At 40.2% G+C, this 16,133-nt stretch overlaps 1 protein-coding gene across 2 annotated transcripts in view; it reads left to right on the forward strand.

Moving 5' to 3' along the window:
* The window catches only part of LOC135167759 (transcriptional regulator ERG homolog), a 32,430-nt gene extending 18,411 nt beyond the window's left edge, over positions 1 to 14,019 (forward strand). For both annotated transcript variants that reach the window (XM_064131281.1, XM_064131280.1), the window contains exons 4-6: positions 8,347 to 8,406; positions 10,909 to 11,146; positions 11,845 to 14,019. In XM_064131281.1, the coding sequence (XP_063987351.1) occupies positions 8,347 to 8,406; positions 10,909 to 11,146; positions 11,845 to 12,178 (632 nt within the window). In that variant the 3' untranslated portion in view covers positions 12,179 to 14,019. The remainder of the gene's footprint in view (positions 1 to 8,346; positions 8,407 to 10,908; positions 11,147 to 11,844) is intronic.
* The last annotated feature ends 2,114 nt before the right edge of the window (positions 14,020 to 16,133 follow it).

Genomic DNA, 16,133 nt, shown 5'->3' on the forward strand with positions numbered 1-16,133 from the left:
TTTTACTCCGTTTGCAGACGATAATGAAAAAATTATCCCCCACTTTCCTTTGCTATTTTCTCGGGGGACAGCCGACATGAAGAACTTACGCTATTTTCAAGTATTATCCGCAAAAAGGGACTATAACAATTAATTTGCAAAACGGTAAATCGATTTAACTTGATTATCAAACAGCTGTCCCAAACATTCAGCAAGACAAGTCCCTAAATCTCCAAATTCTTGATTTAAATCTAGACAAATATTCCATTCAATCAAATCGCCTTTAATCTCTCAAAAATATCATAAAAATTAGCGAAATTTAGACTCTTCTTTTTCGAAAACTACCCCCCATTTTAGACAGTAGATAAATAGATATTCGTACCCACAGTTTTCGCGCAACGACTTGATGTCGAAAAGAAGACGGAAAAAATTTGTTCCTCAGATTTCAAGGTATTAATTCCATCAAAAAACGACTACAGACGTTCCCTCTGCACATTTACCCCGGGAAAGTTGAATACTGAAAAAAAAATCAACCGCATCCCCCTCCCCCCCACTCCCTTTCCTCAAAATAATTATTACCTCCGCAAAAGGAAAATGGCAAATAGCAGACAAGACGAATGTCTGTGCAGATAACAAATGCACCGCGGCTTATCAGCCCCGTTTAGCATTTCGAGTGCTTTTTACACCCACTCCATTGACACCCCCCCCCCCCCCTACTCAAAAATTTTTATCTCATTCTTGTTCTCTTTTACGGTCACATATACTCGGTACAAAGGTGTATGGATGCAATTCACAGGATGGTACCGTGCACCAGAGGAAGGTGGAGAAGAGGGAGAGAGGAATCGTTTGGAAGTTGAGGCACACATAGGGCGTGGGCGTCCCGGCGCTTTGTGGCGCGTTGAACCGCGGCCTCTTTGTCGTCGCGAACACCCCCCAGGGTTAGCGCGAGGAAACCGGGAGTCACCCACCACCATTATCCACCCTGACATTCTCTGTCCTCGTCTACCTCTCCCACTTTTACCACCACCCGTGTCCTCCTCGTTCCCTCTCTCTCCGTTTGCTTCCAACTCGGCGCATCTCCTGGCGTAAGGTTGGCAAGCCAAGCCAGGGACAATCATTGGAGAGATCACAGCTTTTGCCTGCGGGTGTGCTTGTTATGAAAGCGTGAAAACGACTTCTCTCTCTTTGTATCTGGCTTCATGGATGCTTGGCTAGCTCTCTGTGGCTCTCGATAAGAGAACCAAGGGATTTAGGGGGAGGGAGTGTGTTCTAGCGTGAACCCGGGAAAGCTCACTTTGTCATAAAGTTTGAACACGTGATATTGAACACACGTGTTGCCCGGGGCTAGTCGCCAGGTATGAACGTGTTGATGGTGAGTTAAATTGCAGAGAGAGATTTAAAATTACTTTTCCACTGACAAAGGACCCTTTTGGGCGAGAAGTTGGGAGATGTAGGGGGGAGGGAGGGAAAGGGAGATCAATGAACGTTAAAAAATACTCGATATTACCCTGGGAATTGGTTTAGACGGGGTTTCATGGTGTCGTGATTCCAATCGTACTGGGGATCGTGTGGGGAGTAATCGAATTATAATTAATTTTTGGAGGTTTACGGAACTCGAATGTTTATGGGGTGAAGAGGGCGTTCGTAGAGGGAGAGAAAAAGGTGGGAATAATTACGGTACCCGGCTGGAATATGTTTTAGTCGCACATTGAAGTTGTCAATTCCGGAAATTTTGTAATTAATGATATGTGACTTCGAAAAATTTACTAGACAGCACTATAAAATTTGAAGGGCTGTTATTTTTTATTTGAGAGTAAATGAAAAATTAATAGAAATCTTACGAAGATTTGTGTGTAGGTCAGTTTATTTTATGGAGCCTCATTGCGCCGATTACTGCCGACGTTCTACGTCGTCATGAGAGATATTCCATCAGACTTTAGATTTTTACGAGGCCGATGTAGAAATTTTCCTAGACCGATAAAGAAATTTTACTCGATGATATGGTAATTTATCTCAGACTCGCAATTTACCCAGAAATTATTAATAAAAAAAATAAAAATTGTCAGATCTTTCTCTCCTTCTGCTCAAAGAGTAGAATCTACGATCTCGGAGAAATGCTGACAATATCATTTCTCGAAAACAAATTTAATCGCAAACACTCTGTTATACCCGGATATACGTACATGATGAATGAAGAAATCCCATATGGATACGTACCATAATTTTTCATAGCTACTTTCCAACCCGAGGACAACAATGCATATTCGTCAGGAAAAAAGGCAATTAACCCTCAGTAAGAATGAGGAAAGTGGCTCGCGTGACTTTTGAAACCACCCCTTTCCTTCCACTACACATACTCCTCCGTACTCCTTGACTAGGCTGACTGAGCTCAGACTGGGGCCATAATAATTACGTAGCCACTCGGACGTGGCGCGTGGCAAACGTACACCGTAAGCCCCCGGGGAGGTTACGTGGCCCGGCGTTTCCCCATTATCGCGTGACTATCTTTTATACGTAGGTTTGCCGGAGAACTCGATCGCTGCAATCCGTAGCCACCTCACCTTGACACCCACCCTAATATATAACTAATAATACTATTCAAAACAACGATAGGGGGGGGGGGCCTTTAAGTTATTTCTCCCTTTTTTTTTTGTTCGACCGGTCACTTAACTGTCGGTGTGCGTTCACAGAGAAAGGGGGAGACTGAGATTGCCTAAGTTATTTATATTTTCTCACGTGCGATGGAGGGTGAGGGCTTTTTGAAAACGAGGCCGGAAGTTTGGAACTACGTTGTTCGTTTCGTTTTTCGAGTGTTGAAGTGGGTGAATGAGCTTCGCCGAAATGAAGAAAATCATTCTCAACGTAATTAGGGGAAATGGGTCGAGAATGGGGATCTGAATTTGTTGGGAATTAGACTGATCATTAGAATCTGATATTGATCGGATAGAAAATATTGCGTGAACCGGGTGGATGACGTCCACGAGATCTAGGATAAGTTCCGGATGCAGAATCTGTCACCGGGGAATTTTTTTGTCAACTAAAAAATTGGGGGGAGGAATGCGGGGGTTTCACGAACACTCGAGGTGCAGTGAAGAGTCATTAGAAATTGTTTCCCTCTTATTTTCAAAATTCTCCTATTTTTTGGCGAATATAAACACGATGAAGACCTTCGGCCGATGACCCATTCTAACGTTCATCAGGAAAATTATAAATAAATTTTTAAAAATCGTTAAAAACCAGTATCTACTCCGACTACCATTCGCAGAGTGGAATTTGTCGATTCTCGAGAAAATTTAAAGTCAATGAAAAACCTCCCTGATTTCCAAGCGGAACTCGGCTCCTCGGTGACTGGTCAATCAGAAATCAGCAGTTGTCGAAAGACTAACGTCAACGTCGACGACTTCCAAAGTGGAAATACAATCCCCTGTTATAACCGGGGGGATTGGTCGCAGCCCCGTTTTGCTGGCATCACTTCGTCTCACTTTCTCCTATTCCATGACATGGGGTAGTGGAAAAAGGAAGCGAAGTGAATGAGAAGCGATACGGGGAGTCGGAACCCGCTCGACCATGCGTGAACGTGTCACGCATAGGCACGTGACCATGTATGTACTACCGAAGACATAATATAGGCGACGATAGAGCTACACTAACCCCTCGGCCGCGGACACCCCATACCAATATGCTACATGCTCCACACAATTTCACCCCACTCCACAGACATTTCTTCCTTTTCACTGCGATGAATTGTACTCCTGAGCTTTTTATGTCATTTTGTCGGCGTTGAGATTTTGATATTTTGAATTTTAGTCGAATGATTGTGATTTTACCCAATGACCGAAAGATCGTGGAGATTGGGGAAAGTCGTTCCACGTTGGGAGTCACGAGTAACCGGTGCTCTGGTAATATGCATGAGGGGCCGGCTGGTTAACCTCGCGTGCTGCATACTCACCGCATGGTCTTGAGGGAGTCCACAGGTCAAACGATAGATCAGGGGGCTCAGAGTGCGTGACGACCACTTGCCCTCACCTACCCTCCATCCACTTGGCTTTTGTATAAATCTGGCTGGAAAGCGTACACTGAGATTTTTGGGTTTTGTTAATGGCTATTTACATTGAGGTAAATTGAGTAAATAAAATAACAATCTAGTGAGTCATAAAATTTGGGGTTAAAAATTACTCTGTGTCATGGATATATTTTTATTTTGGTGGGTATGGGGGGTGCACTATGAGGGTATTTAATCTAAATAATAATTTTAACCTCGAGAAGAAATTTTTTGTAAAAATTACGTGACTGTTCCGTAATTTTTTCCGTGCCAGTTAAAATTATTCAGTAAACATTACGGCATATTTACACATTTTTTCACGGAACGTTTTATATTTTTTCTTGAACACTCTGACTTTTTACTGAAATTTCATTAAAAAAGTTCGTAACTGTTCCGTAATTTTGTTTTGACCGGCAAATGTAGTTGAATTATAGACTGTAAAGATGAAGAGGAGGAACAGAGGGATGAGCAGGGTGTAAAACTAGACTTGGAAAGCTAATTTTTGTGATAAAACTACCTTTCATCCCTCGTTTCATCCCCTGCAGGTCTAATTTTTACCTAAAATTTATTTCTGTGTGTGTGGGAATTTTTCTCTTCGTATATCCTACAACGAAACGCAGATGATTGAGGCATTGCGAGACGAGACAGTAGTTCGAGACGGCAAAGGGCAGACAAGACGTGATGAGAACAGTTGGGTGAGGGAACAAGGCATTCGAGACGAGACTTTTTATTTTCCGACTTCTATTTTTTTTACTTCCATTTTTCGGGCCCTTATTCCCTGCCGAATTTATTCTGACCCTTGTTTATTCTGACTATTATTGTTCCCATATGGAGGAGATGAAATGAGACGCATCTACGGGCAGAGAAAAGCTTCAATAAAAATTACGAGAAAGTTCCGTAATTCGCGAGAGAGAATAAAAGTCCGATGGAAATTACAAAAGGTCCAGTAAAAGTGCGGAAGTTTTACATAATTTATATAGAACCATTTCTTTCCACATAGATGAAACGAAAGATCCATCTATGGTCGTTCCCATGAGATGACAATGGGCCATTTCTCGTCCCGTCTCGTCTCCCAGCAATCCTAAGCAAAAGGGTCAATACAATTCTGCAGTTTTAAAATTGGATTACCCTCCAGCCAATTTCATGAACATAAACACAATTTTTCTACTTTTGCAATAGAGAAATCACCCTTCTACCCCTCCGTCCAGACAAATATTCGCGAAATCGAAAGATCGAAAGATCGAAAGATCTTTTTTTCAAGCATTACACACACAAAAACTTAATTGACTCAACTCAAAACTCTCAGCTGTTAAAAACTTCACACCAGTTGCCAAGAACAACCGAAGAATGTTCAATTTTTTCGGTCGCGTCTGCCACATTTTTCCCTAACCAGAATATTTCCTGAACCCCCCAATCACTCCCCCCCTCCCCGATCGATCGCATTGTCAGAAAAAAAAAGGGAATTCTGAGACATGTTAATACCCAACAATCTACATGCATGCAGCATTTTTTAATAGTGAACATGGTAATTACGATTGTCTATCGTCAAGTGTCATTAGTAGACTTTTACGGCATACAATTCAAATAATCACTAAAAAAAATCAAAATTATTTTTATAACATGAAAAGAACTCAAACAAAAAATTATTTTATTTTAGTCAGTCGACTTTTTTTCCCCTCATGACCTAATCTACTGTCGAAAAAACATGATTAATCCCTCGATATTAGCCTCCCCCTCCCCCCTCCCCCTTATCCCTCAAATTACCCACCTAAAAATCCAGATGCCGATCAAGTGGCATCTGGTGTTAAACAATTGCATTCTCCGCCTGATTGACACGAACCTCGAGGCCACCTAGACTCCTGCCGGGTCGGCCGCAATCAGGCTGGCCCGAAGGCACCATTACCACTTGTCCCACCAAACGAGCGTGACCCTTTAGCTGGAAAAACACCCGACGCATCCAAACACTCTTACTACCTATATCATCAAAAGCCTTTTGACGCTGTTCCCTCACACTGGATCCATTGTCAGACGCGTATCTGCGCATTCACAAGCAATTACCTACACAGGGGATGGGGTAATCCTGTTACGTTCGCACCACACGTAGACGAAACAACCCTCTAGTGGTCTTTATATATTTTTTTCTTCCTTTTCTGGGCTTTTCTTTTTTTTTTGACGTATGGAGCATTGAGAACCAAGGGAGGATCAAAGGATCCGCCATTCCGCGCTGTCGCACTCCTCTTCAGACGCCCTTGCACATAATGCCCGCTACTCTGTCCAAAGGAAGACTAGAGAAAGAGCAAAATAGTCGAGGAGAATGAAATATAAAGTATCGCGAAAAAAGAGAGCGAAGGAGAATGGAACGGACGGAGAGGTAGTGGAAGTATAACACATGAGAAGAGTGATTGGGGGGCGGTATTGAAAGGGTGTCTGTCACCCTCTCGCATATGGAGGTCCGTGAGCCCGAGAGAGACTGCCTCGATACCGTGAACAAGTACCAACTTTTTAGGATCAAATGGGCCGTCTTGTTGGGCAAAAGTGGAACCATCTTGAAGCATTGAAGATGTTGCAGTATTTAACGGCACCTTAAACTGAATTTTTTATTCATTTTTCATGGAATAATTTCGTTGGGGGTGACGATCTTACGTGGAGGAAAAATTCTTTGAAAATGACGTGCCGGTTCCATAATCTGCCAGTCAAAATTCAGTAAAAATTAGGGAACAGTAACGCATTTTTTCAGCGAACGTTCCATATTTTTCCTGGAACGTTTTGGACTTTTTCTTGATAGTTCACTAACAGGGAAAATTGTTCGGTAATTTTTACCGAATATTGTTCTGACGGGCAAATGTAGGGGAATAGATTGTAAAGATGAAGAGGAGAACAGGGAGGGGCAGGATGTAGCATCAATAACATAAAATGAATTGAATTGATTTGCTCAGACTGAGAAAAATTACTATACCGTCAAGTATTGGTCTCGTAAAAATTCCCTCTGATGCAAAATTTCCCATGACGAAGTCCGACGTCGGGAATAGTCGGAATATTCGGCGGTCAACATTAACCAATCACAATGAGTTATCAAAAAACTACTGTGTGGCACAGTAAAAAATTAAATGAGGCCCAATAAAATAAACTGACCTAGATAGAAATTTTTAAGAGATTTCTATCAATTTTTCATTCACCCTCAAATAAAAAATGGTACTTTAAATTTTATAGTTCTGTTTAGTAAATTTTACGAAGCCACATATCATTAATTACAAAATTTCCCATATTGATAGGAATTTCTATGCGTGAGTAAAACACATTCCAATAATCTAGCTTGTTGCACCTGTGTGAAGCAAAAACTAATGAATTTTCCTTAAGAATATCTCTCCATTCCTTTAATCTAAAGTCACGCCTTCTTATGTGAGGAAACTTATTAACTTCCGGTAGGGAATCTTCTGAATATCCTAGTAATTGATGAAGTTATGATCGCTGGGACTGATCACGATAATTCCCGTCGATTTCCACGATCGAAGTTCTCCGACGGTTGACTCTCCCAACTGAGCTGGAGCCTCGAGTAGGAAATACAACGGCACGAAATTAAGGGCCATTGTGAGCCCCAAAACAGATTTTCCCACTCTCTGCATCGTGACGGACTGTACGTGACCAGAGAAATTCACTGCCCCTTGACCAATGGACTTTTCCAATTGCTGAAAAAAAAAAATCCAAAATTTAGGATCTGTCCATTCGGCAATGGATCCTCGGGGAAATTGCTCTGATGAAATTTGATTCTGAAAGACTGAAGGGAGGAGTATACATACAGTAACCGAGAACTCATCATGGATGTGTTTGCCTACACGAAAATCCTCTCTAACCGATTCTAACAGTTCAGTGCTCTCGCTCCACCTCTGGTATCTGTCCCGCTAGCTTTCAGTCCTGGACTTGATTCTTCTTACTATAGAAACACAAACTGGGATTTTGACAATCCTGTAACGACGGATATGGCTTGTTTGACCCCTCGTCAGGGCGCCAGAGAAAAAAAAAACTCTACAAACATGAATTTATATTTTTTCAGTCGCATCCGAATCTCTTTTTTTAAATTCCCATCGTAACAAAAAATGGATAAATGACAAAAATATAAATTCTAGAATTTTCTCAATGGAAAAAATATAATTATTGTAAAATGATTAACAAAGTTCATTAAGTTGGAGTTCCCAGAAATTAAATTGACATCACCGGTAATTAAATTTCCCCATTTGATTCCACAATCAATCAGCGGACTTCAAGTTCTCTAATTTTAATTCGTCCCCATTATTTTTGAATTAATGAAATATTTCTGTATGTTCCAGGTTACGGGAGCGGTCTTTCAAAATCCGCCCTGGACACCCACTCACATCTCAGGCAGCCCGGTAAGTCAACCCCTCTATTTTTCTTCGCCGAAGTAATGTGTTGTGACAGGAGAATAGAGAAATTCTGTTGATGCATGACGTAAATTCGCAACAGCTCGTCGATGACTCGGGATTGACCCCTACGATTATACTGGTCGTTAACCACGCAACCCTCATAGATAACGGTCCATCCATATATCCTCGTATTTCTTCGTACTCCACGAAATGTATTGATGTACATGTCGTCTGCAGTAGTGTAGTAGTGGTGATGGAATTCACTGCAACAGTAGATGAGAAAAATGGATATACGTAACTCCCCTCCGGATTTCGTGCGGCTCCTCCCAGTTCGTATTATTAACTCGTAAGTGAATTACAGTTCGATCGACAGTCGATCAACTCAGTTGGCACTGCACTGGGGACAATGTTTCAAATGTAAAGCATTATTCCATTCGATAATTGTAATTAAAGTTCGGATCACACAGAAATGAAATGTCTCAGTCACTTCGATGTTTTAAACTTTTAACAATATGGCCCATCATTGTAAATAATAATTACTCAGGTTTTGCAATTGGAAATATGACCATTGTTCTTACGATTGTATCATCAACATTTCATGGGATTTCACTTGAACATTTGAATTTTCATCGACTCGAGGAAATTATTAGAAAGATATTTTTTTCTACTTGTTCTACGATTTTCCATGAGTGTTAAAAATTCTATTGGATTAAGGATAGGGATTGTTTCAATAATATAAAAATTATTGGAGATGGGATAATGGTTCAATAATCAAACGTGTGAATTCCGCTCTGCTTGGTTTCCTTAAACGAACTAATTAATAGACTGAAGGGATACAACACCCTAGACCTGATGACTCTCTTATCAACAAAGGTTCCACTCATGCACCTTTATGTACATTCAGAAAACAGAGCATACACATCACCTCCAAACTTCCTAAAATTACTTCTCATAAAAATGTTTTCCACTGTCAAGTGGAAACACCAGAATAAAAGAAATACTTATACAAAGATCCATTCATTCCATTCGAAAATGAATTTTTGTCAAACATTCGAAGTGTAAACTCCAATAAAAACGATTTAACTATCAACTTTAATTCTTTGTTATCGCACGCAGAAGGTATATCTTTCTGGTATGATGTCTCCAGATGAACTGACTCGTAGTCACCAAAGATTTGACACTCTAGACCCATTTGACAAAAGGCCCTTATTCATTCGTTTTTTCTGTTTCTTCTCTGGTTTTATTTATTAAAACCATTCTAAACAGTTCCGTGCTGTTTGGAGGAAAACTATAAAAACTATAACGTACTGAGATGGACTGACAACAGCTATAGACAGACGATTGATTTTTGTCCACACATATCAAGGACTCCCAATAAATTCATTTCCCAAAATTCGAGATGTGGGTTTCTCAAGTAATTTGTTATATTCCGAAGAAACAACTTTAGTTTTAAATTTAAAAAACTGAAGAAGTGAGATACTCACTTCTTCAGTTTTTTAAATTTCACAAGATTGTTTATTTTCAAGTCAGACTTCTTGGGGCTGAGAATTTTTAAAAGTGTTGCAAGGTAGAAGGGGGAGTTGGAACTGACACTAAGGGAGAGTTCCTCTACAGAACATGAGTTCAAAAAAAATTATGGAAACGAGGAAATTGAGGAGTGGAAGTTTTGAGAGCATCAAAATACTGAGGTCATTTGCATATTTGAAATTGCAGAATGTGTTTAGGGATTTGAAGGATTTTTGGATCCCAAAAATGAGGGGAGGGTATACAAAAATCCCGAAACCCTTGAAGACTTCGTGTATTACTTCAGACTATCTGAAATCCCCTAGTCACCTGGGAGTTTCCAGGTACTCCAGAGCTAGTCTGAAAACCTATAAAAAATCCTAATCAGTAATAAATTGTTGTTGAAAAATAATTCCACAATAGTCAAGAATTTCTCCCCCTTATTTTCATTTAAACACCATTATTTACGAAGAGCCATTACAATCTTTTCCAGGAGGCCCGATACAATCACCCTGGACACTAGACTAAAGGGCAAAAGTTATGTCACGGTTTCCGTGACTCACAGTAATTTTCAGCCTCCGAAGAAATTGAGTCGAAGTATTTCCCAGAAGTGGCCATACTCATACACCATAAAGAGCCCCAAGTGTGCGCTTAAAGCTCTAAAGTCCTTTTCTGTAATACAGAAACAATGTAAAATTGAGTTGAATTGATTGCGATATGATTCTCTGTTTCAATTGAAATTATTATGATCCAAATGAACTCCTCTATTCCATTGTGGGGTTGCGATTATATCCTTTGTACGAAATGCTCTGTAGGGCCCTCGATGACTGAGCAGTAGTAAGCGGCACTGATGACGCATTGTAAAGCTCTCCACACTCCGTAAGGGGATGGAAGGAGGGTGAGGCGTTAGAGAGAGAGAAAGAGAGAGTGCAAGAGAGAGGAAACAAACGTAGAAATACAAACGATAGTAATTTCCTTTTTTTTCCATATTCTAATTTTTTTCAGATCCATATCAGATGTTCGGCGCAACGAGCAGTAGACTCGCAAGCTCTGGATCTGGACAGATACAGCTCTGGCAATTTTTACTGGAATTACTCTCAGACTCGAGTAATGCAGCGTGCATCACGTGGGAGGGAACGAACGGTGAATTTAAGCTGACAGATCCCGACGAAGTGGCGCGACGCTGGGGCGAGAGAAAATCTAAACCCAACATGAATTACGATAAATTGTCAAGGGCCTTAAGGTGAGTGGTTAAAAGCCTTAGACACAAAGGGACGAATGAAAATGGCAACGAGAGAGGCTGAATGGCAAAATGAATGAAATCGTCCGTTTTTTTTTTTTGTCGGATAATTTCTCCTGACTCATTTGAGACATAAACGGTTGGCGGACTATTGGGGGGCGGATGAGGGAGAGATTCCAATCACAGAACACCACTACACCTTTTCGGAAAATTGTTTGACCGTATTCGATGAATGCAGGGGGTGGGGGGGGGGGGGGGAACCGGTTTGCCGGCTATTATTTTTCGATCAATTTCCCCGATTGGATTACCCACCCGTCGTGCCTTCTATCAGTGTCGGGCCATGGTCGATCTCTGTCATCAACTCTCATTCCCTGTTTCCCCTCATCAGTTTTGGGTTGAGGTCATGTGGACTCATATTTCGTCAATTGCTCTTTCTTATGATGGCCTTAGATGCCATATGACCTCCATCGAGGTCCCAATATTCTCGGGGTTCAGTCACTAATTTTACTGGGTTCATTATAATTAGTTTCGAGAAGGATTACGAAATTATCACGATAATGAGTGGCACCTGGTCGACATTAGAAGCTCGTTGCGATAGGCCAGATTGTTCGATCGATTTTTCGATAATTTTAGGGAGTACAATTTTCAAAACATAACGTTTTCCACTACTCACACTCAAGGGTTTAAAATTCTCCTTTCAGGTACTACTATGACAAAAATATAATGACAAAGGTGCACGGCAAAAGGTACGCGTACAAATTCGATTTTCAAGGTCTTGCTGCAGCAACGCAGCCAGCGGCTGCTGATCCAGCAGCATACAAGTATCAGAGTGAGCTCTTCATGTCTGGTTATGGTCATGCTAAGCTCAATTTAATGCCACCCCCAGCAGCATCGGTATCGGTGTCAGTTCCGGGTGGACTTTTCCAATCAGCTTCGAGTTACTGGTCAAGTCCAGGAGCAAATCTCTACGCAGGACACCACACAGCATCGGGTCATGTGCCGCCGCATCTCGGCACTTATCCCCACTATGCATGACCCACCCCTGAGCATTGGGGCGCACTGGGGACACCGCGTTGAGCATTCATTCGACAATCCATCTAGATAGTCGCCCATGTTATGAAAGAAAAAAAAACTGGAAAAAAGTGGAAATACTGGGAAAATGTGTTTTGTACCATTTGACATTGATTCTCATCCAGAATTTGAACAATTGTTCATTATCAGGGGAAAAAAAACGTGGGATTTGGAGTCGAATGCACGGAGACAACTGCTGGGAGTTTATTAATCGCTCCCCGTGTCCTCGAGCAGTGCCATAATTGAATCGTGTGCCATAAAACATGTTAAACATATTCAACACACAATTTTCAGTCTCTGTTCCCCTCTCACCAAAGACAATATCACGATAAGGCAAAAAAAGTGGAATGGAAATGACTCAAATAATTAAAGAAGTGTTGATGGATCCTCGAGGGAGCATTTGTATATAAATAATAATTATAACTGCTCCAAATCATGGCGGTTTATTTCCTGTTCTATTAGACTTGATTTTATCGTTCAAATGATCATAAATAATTATTTCACAGATTATAAATAATGTGTGTAACATAAACTCTGTACTGAATGTTCGTGCATGGCTCTTGTTGTAGGCAGTTTACGATTTTCTCCGAAGACACGTAAAACTTTCGGGAGAATAGAAATAATGAGGGACAATAATGCTCTGCTGTGTATCCTGAATTATCACTGATTGTACGTTCACAATTGTATCACAAGATCCGGAATGACAATCAGAGATTTCAGGTGGTGTCCTAACTGTCCTCTAGGAGTTTAATCCACAATCCCTCGTGGATAACGATAAACAATAATTGTATATAATGAATGAGATGGATATGATTTTAAGTCAACGATTTGGATTTTTATAAAACTGGAGAAAAAAATTGAGTTAATTTGAGTCAGTGGAGCAGAAACAAAAAAAAATCAATACTCAGTTTAAACTGGTGACGATTGGAGGAACATTTGAATTATAAATAATGCGTGTATTATACGAGGTACTTTCAAATTAATTGTTATGTATTTATAGTGGAAAAATTGAATGGCAGAAGTTGTCGGGGTGAGGCTCGCAATGTCGTAAGTTGTACAATTCATTTGCTCAGCACTCAATGAATATTTGTATTATTTGATGGACGAGGAGAATCGTATTATCTTTAACATTGTTATTTTTTTTCTTGAATATTTTATTATTATCGTTTCAATTTGTAATTACCTAGATTTTCACAGCAAACGAGCATACGTTTATTCTCAAAGAAAAATTTGAAGCACAAGGCAGATTTGTAAATATAAAATTCTCTGTCTTGTTCTTTATCCCCCTCACCCCATGCATAATCCAAATGATAATGAGTAAATTCAAAATGGTACCTCTGTCAACAAGCCCTGGACCTAAATAACGTAATGTATCATAATAAATGAAAATGATATTTAATATACTAAGAACATTCAACGGCATAAGATCGTAAAAATAGAACCGTACGACAGATAGATAGAGTGTTTTCATGTGTAGTTTATGCGAACATAGGATGGGCATCTAGTCTTAATAGTAAAACCTAAATGATGAGAAGCGAATGAAGTCGTGATCAACAGCAGAATTTAAACAAATGTTATTTTAATCAAGAGACAAAAAATTGGGAGAATGAAAAACTTCTGAGAATTTTTAAGAGTGATTAAAAAAAAAGCTCTTGGGAAAGGGAAACACCGGAGAAAATCCTCTTTAAAAAAATGAAAAAAAAAAAAAAAAAAACGTTGTTTTCTGTGTTGTGCGCTTGTATTAAAGTCGCCATGTTTCTAATTAAACGAGCCGACGGGGTTGTATCAGTCGTCGGCAAAATCAATGTGCCCTCAGAGTGTGCTGCGCGTGTGTGTACAATTGAAAAGCTCTCGTATTCTTGTTTTATCCTAACTGGCGTTGAACAGCATTGAACGGGGTACTGTAATAGTTGGTGATGGTATTATATTCTGTGTTCAAAACCACGGTTAACGAAAAAAAAAATATATATATACATATATATCACCCCCTCCTCACCCTCCGGAATGAAGAGTGACAGGAACAGTAGTTGGGTGGTGGAATTGAATGTGAGAGGGGGAAATGAGAGAGGGAGAGAGTGAGACGGGGTGAGGAAGGGAGGAAGAGGGTAAAAGGGAAGAGGTCAGTCTCGTCGGCGGTTGGCGAATTGGGTTGGGTTGCCATGGAGAAGAGGAGGCACCCAGCGGGTTTGTTGTCGTGCATTGAGCAGGGCGGGACCCAGCGGGAAACCTCCATTCGGGAAATTCGCGGCCCCTGAGAATGCTTTAAGCCACCCCCGTTCCACTTGCCAACAACCGTACACCAGGCTAATCGATTCTGCTACCAATCAGGACACGAGTGTGCTGTTCCTTCCGCCCTCTCTATCTTGAGCTTTTTCCACCCTCTCACTCCTTCCCCCCATTCTCCTCCTCCTCCTGCCCCCCTCCCACCTCTTTCACGTAACCCCTGCTACCCCTGAGTCAAACTGGGGGTGTCATTCGTCCAATTAAAAAAATCTTATTTCGGTGATTTTTGCAGCTAGATTTATTTAATGTATTCTACTTGCAAAAATCTCTTGTATTGTTTTTCAAATTTTAATTTTCTTGATGGAAAGAGAGGACTGACATGAAACTTCTCGGATCTTTGGGGGTGGAAGAGAGATATAAAACAAGTTAATTCCATTTTCAGGGGAGTCTTCCACGGAGCTGGACACTGTTTTATAAAAATCGAATGTAAATAATATTTCAAGTAGCTCATTATACTGATTTACTGTTTGAAATCGAAATAAATTAGTCATTTGATTTTTTATTTCAATGAAAGGGAAAATAAGATAGTGGTTACTATTTTATTTCAGTCTTTGGTCTTATATTGTTTTTTTGTTGTGGTCATTTTGTCGGGATAATTGCAAGGAATTATAAAAAATTGGCTGAGTGAATGGAATATCATCCGACGGCGGCAATACGTCCATTCGTCTATCCCGAGGATAATTATTTTAATTAATGTAGAAGTGCAATAGGTTGTTCATTGAAATCAATAAACTATGAAAACTATGATGAAGTTTATGAAAAATTAATGACGGTATCGGGTTATTGTTTTGCTGATTTAATTAAAAAATGTTCCTTAGACGGAGAGAAAATTTTTTAAAAATTATGTTCCTGTTCTGTAATCTGTCAGTCAAAACAGTATTCAGTAAAAATGACGGAACCCCGAACATTTCATACATTTTCTGGAACGTTCTGGACTTTTTCCTGACAGTTCACTAAAAAAATGCGAAACTGTTTCGCAATAAATACAGAATATTCTTTTAATTAGCACATTACGGAGTGGTTAATTTACCCAGCGAGAAAAATTCTTTAAAAATTAACTCCCTAAAAAAATTACGTGTCTGTTCCGTGATCTGCCAGTCAAAATAATATTCAGTAAAAATTACAAAACAATTTCCACTTTCGGAAAAAAATCCAAAACGTTCCGGAAGAAATATGGAACGTTCAGGAAAAAAATGCGTAACTTTTTTGAAATTTTTACTGAATACTTTTTTAACTGGCAGATTACAGAACAGGCACTTAATGTTTAAAGAATTTTTCTCTCCTGTGCCGGATATCTCTTGAACTCAAGGCAATTCGAGTTCCTGCTTAACTCGAACGATAGAGTTACGTTGGATAGTGAGCTTCATTACCAGTCTATTTCCTCGCGATATGAACTTTAATCTGCGCTTAAATCAGAGACATTCACGAGGCTAATGTAGGAATCGCTATTTATAAGGTACTTTCGGGTGCCCCCTAATATCATCCCCTGTGGACCGTATGGAAGTTGTCCAAGGAGAATAAACGACAATGGAAGAGGGGATGAGAATACGGCTGAGGGTTTCGCGAAAACGCTATCAAGTGCATTCAGCAGAAACAAATTTATGTCAAGTTGATATTCAGACGTGGTAGACTAGCC

This window comes from Diachasmimorpha longicaudata, chromosome 11 (genome assembly GCF_034640455.1).
Source record: "Diachasmimorpha longicaudata isolate KC_UGA_2023 chromosome 11, iyDiaLong2, whole genome shotgun sequence".
NCBI classification, from domain to species: Eukaryota; Metazoa; Arthropoda; class Insecta; order Hymenoptera; family Braconidae; genus Diachasmimorpha; species Diachasmimorpha longicaudata.